The 17,952-nt window shown below is 41.1% G+C and overlaps 1 protein-coding gene across 1 annotated transcript in view; it reads left to right on the forward strand.

The window, feature by feature from the left end:
• The window catches only part of SCEL (sciellin), a 184,279-nt gene that overhangs the window by 111,466 nt on the left and 54,861 nt on the right, over positions 1 to 17,952 (forward strand). The window contains exons 30-33 of the mRNA XM_038742716.1: positions 2,665 to 2,724; positions 4,985 to 5,041; positions 13,368 to 13,424; positions 15,125 to 15,184. Coding sequence (XP_038598644.1) covers positions 2,665 to 2,724; positions 4,985 to 5,041; positions 13,368 to 13,424; positions 15,125 to 15,184 — 234 coding nt within the window. The remainder of the gene's footprint in view (positions 1 to 2,664; positions 2,725 to 4,984; positions 5,042 to 13,367; positions 13,425 to 15,124; positions 15,185 to 17,952) is intronic.

The raw sequence follows: 17,952 nt of genomic DNA on the forward strand, positions 1-17,952 counted from the left end.
ACTGGATGACTATGTTACTATTTGACATTTGTAAAATCCTTTTTTCTTTTGGTAGTCTCTGAGACATTTTTTTTCAGTTTGCTGGAACATAACACATCCTCATTTTGAAATACTGTTAGGAATTATCCCCATTTTATAAAGAAATACATGGAGATTTTAGGTCTAACAGTCTTTAAATCAGGACATGGCATGGTAAGGGAGCTGAATGCAGGATTTTAAATCCATTATTTTGAATACGGTGATTGTTCTAGACTGTGAACTTCTTGTAGGCAGGGAATGTGTCTGTTGTTGTATTGTACTCTTCTAAGCGCTTAGTACAGTGCTTTGCACACAGTAATCACTCAATAAATATGATTGAATGAATAAGTAAATGTTGGGGTTAGACTGTGCTGAAAGGAATTCAAGCATTTGACCTGGCAATTTCTGGGCTAGGTTTCTTTTTCTGTGAGTGAGTAGTTATTCGTGGCCAACAATTTCTGTCAATCAATCAGTCAAACAAACATACTTATTGAACACTTACTGTGCATAGAGCACTGTACTAAGCACTTGGAGGGCTACAATATGACAGAGCTGGTGCATACATTCCCTGCCCACAAGCAAACATACAGGCTAGAGGTGTAATAGGGCTCTTTTTTGGAAGAGCAGAACAGTATTGAAAGATATAATCCCGGCCTTCAAAGAGTTTCCAGATTGGAAGGGAAAATAAACACTGAAGTAGACCTAGGAAGGAAGAATAGAATAATCTAACCCAAAATTCTGCATTTCTTAGTCTAAATGTATGGTATTTAATTTGGAATTAAAAATTACTCATCTTCATGCCAACATGTTACACATGGATCTTCATTTTAATCCTGTTCTTTGGTCACTACATGACCCTGATGTATTCCAGTTGCCTGCTTTCTCACTATGAAAGCAAATTTGGCAAAAGTTGAGGTGAGCCAAATAAAATAATAATAATAATAATGGCATTTATTAAGCGCTTACTATGTGCAAAGCACTGTTCTAAGCACTGGGGAGGTTACAAGGTGATCAGGTTGTCCCATGTGGGGCTCACAGTCTTAACCCCCATTTTACAGATGAGGTGTCTGAGGCCCAGAGAAGTTAAGTGACTTGCCCAAAGTCACACAGCTGAAAATTGGTGGAGCCAGGATTTGAACCCATGACCTCTGACTCCAAAGCCCATGCTCTTTTCACTGAGCCACACTGCTTCTCTAAAAGCTGCTTGGAAAGTAAGAATCAAACCTGAGAGCAATAGTTTTATTCTTATGCTATTAGTTTAGCATTTATTATGTGTCAGGCACTGTACTAAGCCCTAGAATAGCTAAAAGTTAATCAGGTTGGACTCAGTCCATGTCCCACATGGGGCTCACTGTCTTAATGTCTGTATTCCCTCTCTAGACTGTAAGCGTGTTGCAGTCAGGAAACATGTCTACCAACTCTGTTATATTTTACTCTCTCAAGCGCTTAATACAGTGCTCTGCACACAGTTAAGTGCTCAACAAACACCATTGATTGATTGCCTCTGTACTAAGCACAGGGATAGTTACAAGCTACTTAGTTGAACATAGTCCTTGTCCCACTTGGGGCTCACAGTCTTCATCCCCATTTTACAGTTGAGGGAACTGGGACACAGACAAGAGAAGTGACTTGCCCAAGCTAAAGGGAGTATTAAAATATATTTATAAATTATTTAGATTACCTTTTTCACCTCCTAGACCATAAGCTCATTGTGAGAAAGGGAATGTGTCTACCAACTCTGTAGTGTTGTACTCTCCCAAGCGCTTAGGACAGTGCTCTGAACACAGTAAGTACTCAATAAGTACCATTGGTGATGATGATATCATTCTTTTTTATTATTATGTAGGTACATTCCCATAATTCTAATTATTTATATTAATGCCTGTTTACTTGTTTTGATGTGTATATATATACACATTAAAACAAGAATTATATATATAATTATATTGTATTATATATATTATATTATATATAATTCTATTTGATGCTATTGATTATATATATATATTATATATATATATAATTGTATTTGATGCTATTGATTCCTATTTATTTGTTTTGATGTCTGTCTCCCCCCTTCTAGGCTGTAAGCCCATTGTGGACAGGGATTGTCACTCTTTATTGCTGAATTCTACGAGAAGCAGCGTGTCTCAGTGGAAAGAGCATGGACTTTGGAATCAGGGGTTATGGGTTCAAACCCCAGCTCCGCCAATTGTCAGCTGTGTGACTTTGGGCAAGTCACTTAACTTCTCTGGGCCTCCGTTACCTCATCTGTAAAATGGGGATTAAGACTATGAGCCCCCCATGGGACAACCTGATCACCTTGTAACCTCCTCAGCACTTAGACAGTGTTTTGCACATAGTAAGCACTTAACAAATACCAACAGTATTATTATTATTTCTTTCCAAGCGCTTAGTACAGTGTTCTGCACACAGTAAGTGCTCAATAAATACGACTGAATGAATGAATGAATGAACTCATATTTTATTGAAGACTAAATTGGTGTGAGCCAAAACTAAAGTCAAATATTTTCAATTCTAACGGGCCTTGCAGAATATGAGACGCTAGACCTCTTCAGTTGTATTTCTTGATTGTTTTGAATCATGCCCTGATTTGACCTTTTATATTTTTTTTTTCATTTGAAGAGGTCAAGACCTGGACAATCTCATCAAAGTGAACCGCACAACAAACCAAAATACTACAGGGTAAGATCACCATGGACTGCGGCTTTGATAATTTCTAAGAAAGACCCTAAGTGAAGCAAATAATGTGGAATAACTCCATGTGGGCAGGGAACGTGTCTACCAACTCTGTTATATTGTACTCTCCTAAGCGTTTAATACAGTGCTCGGCACACAGTAAGTGTTCAATAAATACCATTTATTGCCACTGTACTAAGCCCAGGGTTAGATACAAGCTAATTAGTTGAACACAGTCCATGTCCCACATGGGGCTCACAGTCTACATGCCCATTTTACAGATGAGGAAATTGAGGCACAGAGAAGAGAAGTGACTTGCCCCAGCTAAAGAGAGTATTAAAATGTATTTTTAAATTATTTTTAGATTATCTTTTTCACTTTCTAAACCATAAGATCATTGTGAGAAAGGGAATGTGTCTACCAACTCCGTAGTATTGTACTCTCCTATATGCTTAGGACAGTGCTCTGTACATGGTGAGCACTCAATAAATACCATTTGTGATGATGATATTCTTTCTTCTTATTATATATGTGAATGCCTATGATTCTATTTATTAATATTAATGCCTGATTACTTGTTTTGATGTGTATATATCTATAATTCTATTTATATTGATGCGATTGTTGCCTGTTTACTTGTTTTGATATCTGTCTCCCCCCTTCTAGACTGTAAGCTCATTGTGGGCAGGGATTGTTTCTCTTTATTGCTGAACTGTACTTTCTAAGTGCTTAGTACTGTGCTGTGCACACAGTAAGCGCTCAATAACTACAATTGAATGAATGAATTAACTCATATTTTATTGAAAGCTAAACTTGGAGTGAGGCAAAATGCAAGTTAAATATTTTCAATTCTATCAGACCCTGCAGAATATGAGACACTAACCTTCTTTAGTTGTATTTCTTCAGTTTTTGAATCATGCCCTGACTTGACCATTTTTATTTTTATTTTTTTCATTTGAAGAGGTCAAGACCTGGACAATCTTATCAAAGTGAACCGCACAACAAACCAAAATACTACAGGGTAAGATCACTGTGGACTCCGGCTTTAATGATTTCTAAGAGAGACCCCAAAGTGAAGCAAACAATTTGGAATGACTGCATGAGATGTAAGCTCCTTGTGGGCAGGGAACGTGTCTACCAACTCCGTTATATTGTACTCTCCCAAGCACTTAATACAGGGCTCGGCACACAGTAAGTGTTCAATAAATGCCATTGATGTTCAGTAAATACCATTGATTGCCACTGTACTGAGCCCAGGGATAGATGCAACTAGTTAGTTGAACATAGTCCATGTCCCACATGGGGCTCACAGTCTTCATCCCCATTTTACAGATGAGGGAACCAAGGCACGGAAAAGCAATGACTCACAGCCATGATGAGGGAGGAGAAGGGTCTTAGGAAGGCAGTTCTTCCTCTAATAATAATGGTATTTGTTATCATTTTTATTTTTATTTTTTTCATTTGAAGAGGTCAAGACCTGGACAATCTTATCGAAGTGAACCGCACAACAAACCAAAATACTACAGGGTAAGATCACTATGGACTCCGGCTTTGATGATTTCTAAGACAGACCCCAAAGTGAAGCAAATAATTTGGAATGACTGCATGGGATGTAAGCTCCTTGTGGGCAGGGAACATGTCTACCAACTCCATTATATTGTACTCTCCCAAGCACTTAATACAGGGCTCGGCACACAGTAAGTGTTCAATAAATACCATTGTTCAGTAAATACCATTGATTGCCACTGTACTGAGCCCAGGGATAGATGCGACTAGTTAGTTGAACATAGTCCACATTCCACATGGGGCTCACAGTCTTCATCCCCATTTTACAGATGAGGAAACTAAAGCACAGAAAAGCAATGACTCACAGCCATGATGAGGGAGGAGAAGGGTCTTAGGAAGGCAGTTCTTCCTCTAATAATAATAATAATAATGGTATTTGTTAAGCGCTTACTATGTGCAAAGCACTGTTTTAAGCATTGGGGAGGATACAAGGTGATCAGGTTGTCCCACGTGGGGTTCACAGTCTTTTTCCCCAGTTTACAGATGTGGTAACTGAGGCCCAGAGAAGTGAAGTGACTTGCCCGGAGTCACACAGCTGATAATTGGCAGAGCTGGGATTTGAACCCATGACCTCTGACTCCTAAGCCCGTGCTCTTTCCACTGAGCCACCCTGCTTTTCTCTAGACTGGAAGCTCATTATGGTCAGGTAACATGACTGCTAATTCTGCTGACCTTTCATTTCCTTTCATTTTTCTAATAGCCCAGGCCTTGAGGAAGTCATCAGAGTCAACCCTCAGGCTATGAAGAGGACAACCGGGTACGATTTATACTGACCTGCTTCTCTAATCTCTAACTGATGCTGACAAATCAATCAGTGGTATTCTTCCAGCCCTTTCTATTTGCAGAGCACTGTATGAAGCCCCTGGGGGGAGTACAGTACAGCAGAATTAGCAGATGCGTTGCCTGCCTATATTGCTGTTACAGTCTAGAGATGGAGACAATAATAATAAGAAAAATTATGATAATTTTTAAGTGCTTACTATGTGTCAAGCACTGATCTAAGAGCTGGGGTAGTCTTAAGGTAATCAGGTTGTCCCACGTGGGGCTCACAGTCTTAATCCCCATTTTACAAATGAGGTAACGGGCACAGAGAAGTTAAGTGGCTTGCCCAAGGGCACACAGCAGACAAATGGCGGGGCCGGGCTTGGAACCCACGTCCTCTGACTCGCAAGCCCGTGCTCTTTCCACTAAGCCACGCTGCTTCTCTAATGACACAGACACAGATGACAAAGAACCATCTGAGGTGTTTCCTCGGGGAAAAAAGAGTCCCCAGGCAAGAAGATAATAATAATAATAATAATGTTGGCATTTGTTAAGCACTTACTATGTGCAAAGCACTGTTCTAAGCGCTGGGGGGGATACAAAGTGATAAGGTTGTCCCATGTGGGGTTCACAGTCTTAATCCCCATTTTACAGATGAGGTAACTGAGGCTCAGAGAAGTTAAGTGACTTGCCTAAGGTCACACAGCAGACATGTGGCAGAGTCAGGATTTGAACCCATGACCTCTGACTCCAAAGCCCGTGCTCTTTCCACTGAGCCACGCTGCTTCTCTGCATATTGCTCTGAAGAAGATGCATATTGCTTATCTGCTCTGCAATTTAATTAAAAAGCAGATCTGGGGAAGGTGACAGTCTTCGTCTCTTGGACTTGTGCAATTATGGTGGCAGTCCACCCGTTCCCACTCTCCTCTTATTTTGATGTCTGTCACCCCCCTTCTAGGCTGTAAATCCAAGGAGGGCAGGGATTGCCTTTCTTTATAACTGAACTGTACTTTCCAAGCGCTTAGTACAGTTCTCTGCACACAGTAGCACTCAATAACTACAATTGAATAAATGAATGAATTCATATTTTATCGAAAGCTAGACTTGGAGTGAGGCAAAGCGCAAGTTAAATATTTTCTCTTCTAATGGACCTTGTAGAATTTGAGATGCTAGCCCTCTTTAGTTGTATTTCTTGATTGTTTTGAATCATGCCCTGACTTGACCTTTTTTTATTTTATTTTTTTTCATTTGAAGTGGTCAAGACCTGGACAATCTTATCAAAGTGAACCGCACAACAAACCGAAATACTACAGGGTAAGATCACTGTGGACTCCGGCTTTGATGATTTCTAAGACAGACCCCAAAGTGAAGCAAATAATTTGGAATAACAGCATGAGAGTGTAAGCTCCTTGTGAGCACCAGCTGTGTTATATTGTACTCTCCCAAGTGCTTAATACAGTGCTCTGCACACAGTAAGTGCTCAGTAAGTACCATTGATTGCCACTGTACTAAGCCCAGGGATAGATACAAGCTAATTAGTTGAACGTAGTCCATGTCCCACATGGGGCTCACAGTCTTCATCCCCATTTTACAGATGAGGGAACTGAGGCACAGACAAGAGAAGTGACTTGCCCAAGCTAAAGGGAGTATTAAAATGTATTTATAAACTATTTTTAGAGTATCTTTTTCACTTTCTAAACCATAAGATCATTGTGAGAAAGGGAATGTATCTCCCAACTCTGTAGTATTGTACTCTCCCATGTGCTTAGGACAGTGCTCTGTACACAGTAAGCACTCATTAAATACCACTGGTGACGATGGTATCATTCTTTCTTATATGTGCACACCTATGATTCTATTTATTCATATTAATGCCTGTTGTTTTGTTGTGTATATATCTATAATTCCATTTATATTGATGCTATTGATGCCTCTTTACTTGATTTGATGTCTGTCTCCCCCGTTCTAGGCTGTAAGCCCACTATGGGTAGGGATTGTCTCTCTTTATTGCTGAATTGTACTTTCCAAGCGCTTAGTACAGTGCTCTGCACACAGTAAGCGCTCAATAAATACAATTGAATGAATGAATGAATTCATATTTTATTGTAAGCTAAACTTGGAGTGAGGCAAAATGCAAGTTAAATATTTTCAATTCTAACGGACCTTGCAGAGTATGAGACGCTAGCCCTCTTTAGTTGTATTTCTTGATTTTTTTTTTGAATAATGCCCTGACGACCTTTTTTATTTGTCATTTGAAGAGGTCAAGACCTGGACAATCTTATCAAAGTGAACCGCACAACAAACCAAAATACTACAGGGTAAGATCACTATGGACTTCGGCTTTGACAATCTCTAAGACAGACCCCAAAATGAAGCAAATTATAATGTGAAATGAATGTCTGAGACTGTAAGCTCCTTGTGGGCAGGAAATGTGTCTACTAACTGTTGTACTCACCCAAGCACTTAGTACAGTAAGTCCCAGATTAAGCCCCCCCTTTTCCTCTGCTCCTTCTCCCCTCATCCCACCTCGCACCCTCCCCTCTAATAATAATAATACTAATGGCATTTATTAAGTGCTTTCTATGTGACGAAGCACTGTTCTAAGCACTGGGGAGGTTACAAGGTGATCAGGTTGTCCCACGGGGGGCTCACAGGCTTCATCCCCATTTTACAGATGAGGTAACTGAGGCACAGAGAAGTTAAGTGACTTACCCAAAGTCACACAGTTGACAATTGGCAGAGCCAGGATTTGAACCCATGAAATCTGACTCCAAAGCCCAGGCTTTTTCCACTGTGTCACTCTGCTTCTGTACCCCTGCCCTGTCCGGCAGCATTTGTGTTTTTATGTACATATTTATTATTCTATTTATTTTCTTAATGATGTGTATATATACATTATTCTATTTATTCATATTGATGCTATTGATACCTGTTTTCTTGTTTGGTTGTCTGTCTCCTCCCTTCTAGGCTGTAAGCCCATTGTTGGGTAGGGATTATCTCTCTTTATTGCTGAACTGTACTTTCCAAGCGCTTAGTACAGTGCCCTGCACACAGTAAGTGCTCAATAAATGCAACTGAATGAATGAATGAACTGTGATTGAAAGCTAAACTTGGAGTGAGGCAAAATGCAAGTTAAATATTATTAATTCTAATGAACCTTGCAGAGTGAGACATGAACCTTGCAGAATGAGACACCCCCTTCTTTAGTTGTATTTCTTGATTTTTTTGAATCGTTCCCTGATTTGACCTTTTTTTATTTATTTTTTTTCATTTGAAGAAGTCAAGACCTGGACAATCTTATCAAAGTGAACCGCAAAACAAACCAAAATACTACAGGGTAAGATCACTATGGACCCCGGCTTTGACGATTTCTAAGACAGACCCCAAAGTGAAGCAAATTATAATGAGGAATGACTGCATGAGACTGTAAGCTCCTTGTGGGCAGGGAATGGGTCTACCAACTCTGTTTTATTGTATTCTCTCAGTCGCTTAATACAGTGCCCTGCACACAGTAAGTGCTCAAAAAATACCATTGATTGCCACTGTACTGAGTCCAGGGATAGATACAAGCCGATTAGTTGAACACAGTCCATATCCCACATGGGGCTCACAGTTTTCATCCCCATTTTACAGATGAGGAAACTGAGGAACAGACAAGAGAAGTGACTTGCCCAAGATAAAGGGAATATTAAATTATATTTATAAATCATTTTTAGATTATCTTTTTCACCTTCTAGACCACAAGCACATTGTGAGAAAGGGACTGTGTCTTACCAACTCTGTAGTCTTGTACTTTCCCAAGCACTTAAGACAGTGCTATGTGCACAGTAAGCACTCAATAAGTACCATTTGTGATGATATCATTCTTTTTTATTATTACATATGTACATACCTAAAATTCTATTTATATTAATGCCTGTTTCCTTGTTTTGATGTGTATATATCTATAATTCTATTTATATTGATGCTATTGATGCCTATTTACTTGTTTTAATGTCTGCCTCCCCCCTTTTAGACTGTGAGCCTGCTGTAATACTAATAATAATAATACCATTTATTAAACACTTACTATGTGCAAAGCACTGTTCTAAGCACTGGGGAGGTTACAAGGAGATCAGGTTGTCCCACGGGGGGCTCACAGTCTTAATCCCCATTTTTTACAGATGAGGGAACTGAGGCGCAGAGAAGTTAAGTGACTTGCCCAAAGTCACACAGCTGACAATTGGCAGAGCTGGGATTTGAACTCGTGACCCCTGACTCCAAAGCCCGTGCTCTTTCCACTGAGCCACGTGGGTTGGGATTGTCTCTCTTTATTGCTGAATTGTATTTTCCAAGCATTTAGTACAGTGCTTGGCAGACAGTAAGCACTCAAAAATATGATTGAATGAATGAACTCATTTTATTGAAAGCTAAACTTGGAGTGAGGTGAAATACAAGTGAAATATTTTCAATTCTAACGGACCTTGCAGAATATGAGACATTAGCCTTCTTTAGTTGTATTTCTTGATTTTTTTTTAATCATGTCCTGATTTGACCTTTTTATTTTTATTTTTTTTCATTTGAAGAGATCAGGACCTGGACAATCTTATCAAAGTGAACCACACAACAAACCAAAATACCACAGGGTAAGATCACTATGGATTCCGGCTTTGATGATTTCTAAGACAGACCCCAAAGTGAAGAAAATTATAATGCGGAATGTCTGCCTGAGACTCTAAGCTCCTTAGGGGCAGGGAATGGGTCTACCAACTCTGTTCATTCATTCATTCAATCGTATTTATTGAGCGCTTACTGGGTGCAGAGCACTGTACTAGGTGCTTGGGAAGTACAAGTTGGCAACATATAGAGACGGTCCCTACCCAACAGTGGGCTCACAGTCTAGAAGGGGGAGACAGACAACAAAACAAAACATGTTAACAAAATAAAATAGAATAGTAAATATGTACAAGTAGAATAAATAGAGTAATAAATCTGTACAAACATATATACAGGTGCTGTGGGGAGGGGAAGGAGGTAGGGTGGGGGGGGAAGGGGAGGGAGAGAGGAAGGAGGGGGCTCAGTGTGGGAAGGCCTCCTGGAGGAGGTGAGCTCTCAGTAGGGCTTTGAAGGGAGGAAGAGAGCTAGCTTGGTGGATGTGAGGAGGGAGGGCATTCCAGGCCAGGGAGAGGGTAAAGATACCCTCTGGAAGGTGAGTGTATCATTCATACCAGGCAAAGACAGAGTGGGTGCAGGGTAATGCTACTCTTAATAATAATAATAATGCAAGGCCCTGCTGAGAGCTCACCTCCTCCAGGAGGCCTTCCCAGACTGAGCCCCTTCTTTCCTCTCCCCCTCGTCCCCCTCTCCATCCCCCCATCTTACCTCCTTCCCTTCCCCACAGCACCTGTATATATGTATATATGGTTGTACATATTTATTACTCTATTTATTTATTTATTTATTTATTTATTTTACTTGTACATTTCTATCCTACTTATTTTATTTTGTTGGTATGTTTGGTTCTGTTCTCTGTCTCCCCCTTTTAGACTGTGAGCCCACTGTTGGGTAGGGACTGTCTCTATGTGATGCCAATTTGTACTTCCCAAGCGCTTAGTACAGTGCTCTGCACATAGTAAGCGCTCAATAAATACAATTGATTGATTGATTGATTGACGTGGGCCGGGAGTCGACGGTGGGACAGGCGAGAACAAGGCACAGTGAGGAGGTTGTAAATCATACTCACTCAAGCGCTTAGTACAGTAAGTCCCAGACTAAGCACCCCATTTTCTTCTGCTCCTCTCCCCTCACCCTGACTCCCCTCCCTCTGCTTTACCCTCTGCTCCACCCCACAGCACTTGTGTTTATATGTACATATTCATTATTCTACTTATTTTCTTAATGATGTGCATATATCTATAATTCTATTTATTCATATTGATGCTATTGATGCCTATTTACTTGTTTGGATGTCTGTCTCCCCCATTCTAGACTGTGAGCTTGTAGTTGGGCAGGGATTATCTCTAGTTGTTGCCAAATTGTACTTTCCAAGTGCTCAGTATAGTGCTCTCCACACAATAAGCGATCAGCGTGGCTCAGTGGTTACAGCCCGGGCTTTGGAGTCAGACACCGTGGGTTTGAATCCCGGCTCTGCCACAAGTCTGCTGTGTGACCTTGGACAAGTCACTTAACTTCTCTGAGCCTCAGTTCCCCCATCTGTAAAAATGGGGATTAAGACTGTGAGCCCCATGTGGGACAACTTGATCACACTGTATCCTCCCCAGTGCTTAGAACAGTGCTTTGCACATAGTAAGCGCTTAACAAATGCCATTAAAAAAAAATAAAAAAAGTCGATTGATTGAATGAGCTGAATGAACGAATAAGCACTCAATAAATACCGTTGACGATGATGAGATATCGTCGTCCACTCCCTTGTCAAATGACCTCAGCCCTATAAGTCTGAATAACTGAAAAGAACGTGTAGCTCCAAGGAACCATACCGATGACATTTTCAAAAATATCCCTAGACTTAAGACTCATGATGCTCGTATCCCCAGTTGAATGTTTTCTTGATTTTTTGAGTGTGGAGGGCATGCTATTTCTTTTCCTCTCTTCAAGAGTGAGGGTCAGGTTTCTTGTTCGGGGGAGGTTTGGGGTGAGTTTCCCCCTGCCCTAGAGGATCCCACCCCAACACACTCAAACAATTTGTGACCCAGTTCCAGAACCCCAGCAGATACGGGGCCAAATCTGCTCTGAAAGCAATGATGAGGGATGAGAAAGGTTTCAGGAAGGCAGTTCTTCCTCTAGACTGGAAGCTCATTATGGGCAGGAAACCTGACTGCTAATTCTGCTGAATTATACTCTCCCAAGTACTTAATACAGCGCTCCGCATATAGTAAATGCTCAATAAATCTGATTGATTGACTGATCTTCTCTTAAAGTTGTGAGAGAAGGAAGGAGGCCCGGAAACGACGCAGCAGCGATGAGTTTTTAATCATGTGACCTAGGGGCAGGGGGAGACACAATAATAATAATTATGGTTTTTGTTAAGTGCTTAATATTCTCGTGGCTGAGTCACGAGAAGCAGCATGACTCAGCGGAAAGAGTCCGGGCTTGGGAGTCAGAGGTTGTGGGTTCTAATCCCGGCTCCACCACATGTCTGCTATGTGACCTTGGGCAGGTCACTTAACTTCTCTGAGCCTCAGTTACCTCATCTGGAAAGTGGGGATTAAGACTGTGAGCCCCACGTGGGACAACCTGATCACCTTGTATCCCCCCCCAGCGCTTTGCACATAGTAAGCCCTTAGTAGATGCCATTATTATTATTATTATTATTATTATTATTATTATTATATGCCAGGCACTGTAATAAGCACTGGGGTTGATATAAGCAAATCAGGTTGGACACAGTCTCTAACCCATGTGGGTCTCACAGTCTCAATCCCCATTTTACAGATGAGGCAATGGAGGCCCAGAGAATAATGATAACAATGATAATTCAAGGCCCTACTGAGAGCTCACCTCCACCAGGAGGCCTTCCCAGACTGAGCCCCTTCCTTCCTCTCCCCCTCGTCTCCCTCTCCATCCCCCTCATCTTACCTCCTTCCCTTCCCCACAGCACCTGTATATATGTATATATGTTTGTACATATTTATTACTCTATTTATTTATTAATTTTACTTGTACATATCTATTCTATTTATTTTATTTTGTTAGTATGTTTGGTTTTGTTCTCTGTCTCCCCCGTTTAGACTGTGAGCCCACTGTTGGGTAGGGACTGTCTCTATATGTTGCCAACTTGTACTTCCCAAGCGCTTAGTATAGTGCTCTGCACACAGTAAGCGCTCAATAAATACGATTGATTGATTGATTAATAATAATGAAGGTCTTTGATTAGTGCTTACTCTGTGCCAAACACTATCCTCAGCACTGGGGTAGATGGAAGGTGATCAGGTTGTCCCACGTGGGGCTCACAGTCTTAATCCCCATTTTAGTGATGAGGTAACTGAGGGCCAGAGAAGTGAAGTGACTTGCCCAGGATGACACAGTAGACAAATGGCAGAGCTGGGATTAGAACCTACATCCTTCCAACTCCCAGGCCTGTGCTCTATCCAATACAATGTACACCTTCCACCTCTTTTCTTTGATTTCGTCTAGACTGTGAGCCCACTGTTGGGTAGGGACCGTCTCTACATGTTGCCAACTTGTACTTCCAAGTGCTTAGTACAGTGCTGTGCACACAGTAAGCTCTCAATAAATACGATTGATTGATTTCCCTTGTAAGGCTGGACCCCAGACGATGGTGAATAGCATTGACACGTCATTTCATTCAACTTTTCTAATAGCCCAGGCCTTGAGGACCTCATCAGGGTCAACCCCCAGGCTATGAAGAGGACAACTAGGTAAGATTTATCTTGACCCACTTCCCTAATCTCTAACTGATGCTGACAAATCAATCAGTGGCATTCTTCGAGCATTTTCTATGTGCAGAGTACTGTACTAAGCCCTTGGGGGAGTACAATACAGCAGAATTAGCAGACACATTCCCTGCGCATAGTGATCTTACAGTCTAGAGATGGAGACAATAATAAAAATAACAATTATGATATTTAAGTGCTTATCATGTGCCAAGTGCTGTTCTAAGCGCTGGAGCAGTCACTAGGTAATCAGGTGGTCCCACATGGGGCTCACAGTCTTAATCTCCATTTTACAGATGAGGTAACAGAGGCACAGAGAAGTTAAGTGGATAGCCCAAGGTCACAAAGCAGACGAGTGGTGGGGCCGGGCTTAGAATCCACGTCCTCTGACTCCCAAACCCGTGCTCTTTCCACTAAGCCACGCTGCTCCTCTAATGACACAGACACAGAACCATCCAACTTGTACTTCCCAAGCGCTTAGTACAGTGCTCTGCACACTGTAAGCACTCAATAAATATGATTGAATGAATGAATGAATGAATCTGAGGTGTTTTCTGGGGGAAAATAGAGTCCCCACGCAAGAAGATGCATATTGCATATCTGCTATGCAATTTAATTAAAAAACAGAACCAGGGAAGGTGTCAGTCTTCGTCTCTTGGACTTGTGCGATTTTGGTGGAAGTCCATCCATTCCCACCCTCCTCTTTCACCCTGGCTCTTACTATTACCCATCTCGCACTCTCCAGTTACCTTTTCCCCTCTGCCTTTAAGCACGTGTAAGTCTTTGCAATGCTGAAAATGCCCTCTCTGGAAATCACAGGTCCCTCCAGCTGCTATCCTATCTCCCTCTTTGCTTTCCTGTCTAAAATCATCATTGCCTTGCGCTGCATTGCTTATTTTCCACTTATTGACTCCCTTCCAGCTGGTTTTTGCCTTTCACTCCACTAAGCCTGCACTCCCCAAAGTCATTCATTCATTCAATCGTATTTATTGAGCACTTACTGTGTGCCGAGCACTATACTAAGCGCTTGGAATTTGGCAACAGAGATGATCCCTACCCAACAAGGGGCTCATATCTGCGATAACCTCATAGACAGTCCAACTGGCTCTATCTTGTCTTCATTCACCTGGACATCTCCTTCACCTTCAACGTGGCTTTTTAATCCCTCCTCCTGACACCCCAGAATACACCATAAATGCTACTGAATGATTACTATTGATGGATTGATAATTGCATTAGAAAATGACATTTTTAGGCAGAATGGAATAGTGTCTGTCAGATAGTTATTTTATCTCAATCTTAAGTGGAATTGCAATAGGTAGTACTGCAGAGTTCAGAATTCTTACTCTCAATCTCAAATTACGGGGGAGAAGGATGCTCAGCTAGGTGCCATTTGTTGTGTATTATGATTTTTACGTGCAATTATAGGTGAAAACATCAACCAGAACATCCTGCAGGCATATTAAGTCTCATCAATTGTTGGCAATGATCTAAGATTAAAAGTACTTGAGGATTATGGTACACATAGATAACTCAGTCATAAAATAATAAGCACTTCATTACGGCTTAGAGTAAATTTTGGAAAATATGTTTAATGGCCACTTTTTAAAGCAAAGTTTTAGCCAATTGGCTGCAAAATGTTTTGTTACTGACATTTTTCTTCATTTTTTTTTTTCATGTTTAAGGTACCGGGATTCTGGCAGTCTCATTCAAGTGTCCAACACAATAAATAAAAATGACAAGCGGTAAGCTATCAATACTTTTCCAGACTTTCTTTTTTTACCAAACTACTGCTCCATGGGATAGCAACCTTATCAATTGGAGACAGCAGAGCCTAAGACCTTGACCTTGAATTTCCAACTTTGCCATTCATTGCCATTCACTGATAGAAGCAATGTGACTTAGTGGATAGAGCAAGGGCTTGGGATTCAGAAGGACCTGGGTTCTAATCCCAGCTCTGCCACATCTCTGCTGTGTGACCTCTGGCAAGTCACTTCACTTCTCTGGGCCTCAGTTACTTCATCTGTAAAATGGGGATTAAGAGTGTGAGCCCCACATGGGACAGGGACTGTGTCCAACCTGACTATTTTGTATCTATCCCAGTGCTTAGTACACTGCTTGGCACACAGTTATTATTATTAATAATTGCCTGGTCTTATCTCCACATGTTTTGCCCACAGTGTGTATCTATCAATCAATTAGTGCCATTTATTGAGTGTTTACTGTACTATCCATTTGGGAGAAGATGCTATGATTGGTAAGCATGATTCATTCAATCATTCAATCACATTTATTGAGCGCTTACTGTGTGCAAAGCACTGTACTAATTGCTTGGGAAGTACAATTCGGCACCAGAAAGAGATAATCCCTACCCAACAACGGGCTCACCATCTAGAAGGGGGAGACAGACAACAAAAGAGAACAAGTAGATAAACATTAATAGCATCAAAATAGATATATAGAATTATAGGTATATACACATCATTAATAAAATAAATAGAATAATAAATATGTACGATGATCCCCGTCCACAAGGAATTTGCAATCTAGTGGGGGAGACAGAGAGACAGTAAAATAAATTACCCTTATGGGACCCAACCCAGGACAAGGATATGTACATACAGAGAAGCAGCGTGGCTCAGTGGAAAGAGCATGGGCTTTGTAGTCAGAGGTCATGGGTTCAAATTCTGGCTCCGCCACTTGTCAGCTGTGTGACTTTGGGCAAGTCACTTAACTTCTCTGGGCCTCAGTTCCTTCATCTGTAAAATGGGGATTAAAACTGTGAGCCCCCCGTGGGACAACCTGATCACCTTATAACCTCCCCAGCACTTTGAACAGTGCTTTGCACATAGGAAGCGCTTAACAAATGTCATCTTTATTATAATAAAGATAAAAATAAATAAATAAATAAATGAAAAATAAAGATAAAAATATATAATTATTATATAATTATTATATAAATATAATAAATTATTATAATATTATAGTAATAATGATGGCACTTATTATACATGCCATGGGGGTGAATTGGAGTAAATACTAAAGTGCTAGTGGGTATGAAAGCGAAAGTAGGGGGAACATGGTGGGGAGATACGAGATAAGATGGGGAGGTTAGGCTGGGATGACTTCCTAGAGGAGATACAGTTTTTGTAGGGCTTTGAAGATGGGGAGAGCGGTGTGCTTAAAACAGTGCTTGGCACATAGTAAGCGCTTAGTAAATGCCATTATTATTATTATTATTATTATTATTATTATTATTATTATTATTATATGAGGGGGGAGAGAGTTCCAGGTAGCAGGGAGGAGGGTGAGAACAAGGAATAAGGTTGACAAAGATGAGATCGAGGCATAGTGAGTAGGGTGCTGTTAATGGAGGGAAGTGTGCAGTCTGTGGTGTAGAGGGAGATGAGGGAGGATAGGTACATGAGGGAGAGTTGATTAAGTGCAGCAATGCTGATGGTGAGGAGTTTCTATTTGATGTGGGGAGCGGTGGGCCAACATTGGAGGCCTGTGAGAAGTGGGGAGATGTGAGCGGAATGATTCTCTTAGAAAACGGATTGGATGCTAGAGTGAAGCGTGAACTGGAGAGGGGGAAGGCTGGAGGTAGAGAGGTCAGTGAGGAGGCTGATGCAGTAATCAAAGAGGGAAAAGCATAATAATAACAATAGTAATTATTATCATAGTATTTGTTAAGCTCTTAATAATAACAATGGCCTTTGTTAAGCTTTCACTATGTGCAAAGCACTGTTCTAAGCGCTGGGGAGGATACAAGGTGATCAGGTTGTCCCACGGGAGGCTCACAGTCTTAATTCCCAGTTTACAGATGAGGTAATTGAGGCTCAGAGAAGTTAAGTGACTTGCCCAAAGTCACACAGCAGACATGTGAGGGAAAAGGGATTAGAATCCATGACCTCAGACTCCCAAGCCCGTGCTCTTTCCACTGAGCCCCGCTGCTTCTCTTTAGAGATCTAAAGGCGGAAAAAACTCCAAGAGATGATTTGCTCATTGAAAAAGTTAATGGAAAGGAAGCAGCCAATTGCCTGAACCTGCCACAAGCACGGAAGGTAATTCTAAAACTGCAATGTTTGCAGGTTCCAGGAAGCTCAGTCGTATAATGCTTCTGATCAGCACATATTTAAGTCTCTTCAGGAGGCTTTTGATCAGACTGACACATCGTGTCGCCTTTTTTACGGCAACTGCAGAGACCATGTGGAAGCTAGTATACAGGTCATAAGTTCTTTGGGCTGATGGATGAAATTAATTGTGCTCAACACAGGATATATATGTAATACACATATATTTCTATGTGCCAAGCACTGTTCTAAGCGATGGGGTAGATACAAGGAAATCAGGTTGTCCCACATGGTGTTCAAAGTCTTGATCCCCATTTTACAGATGAGGTACTGAGGCAGAGAGAGGTTAAGTGACTTGCCCAAAGTCACACAGCTGGTAACTGGCGGAGCCAGGATTAGAACCCACAACAGTGCAAATGAGGATTCCTTGTGTTCTTTAA

Source organism: Tachyglossus aculeatus, chromosome 2 (genome assembly GCF_015852505.1).
Source record: "Tachyglossus aculeatus isolate mTacAcu1 chromosome 2, mTacAcu1.pri, whole genome shotgun sequence".
Lineage (NCBI taxonomy): Eukaryota > Metazoa > Chordata > Mammalia > Monotremata > Tachyglossidae > Tachyglossus > Tachyglossus aculeatus.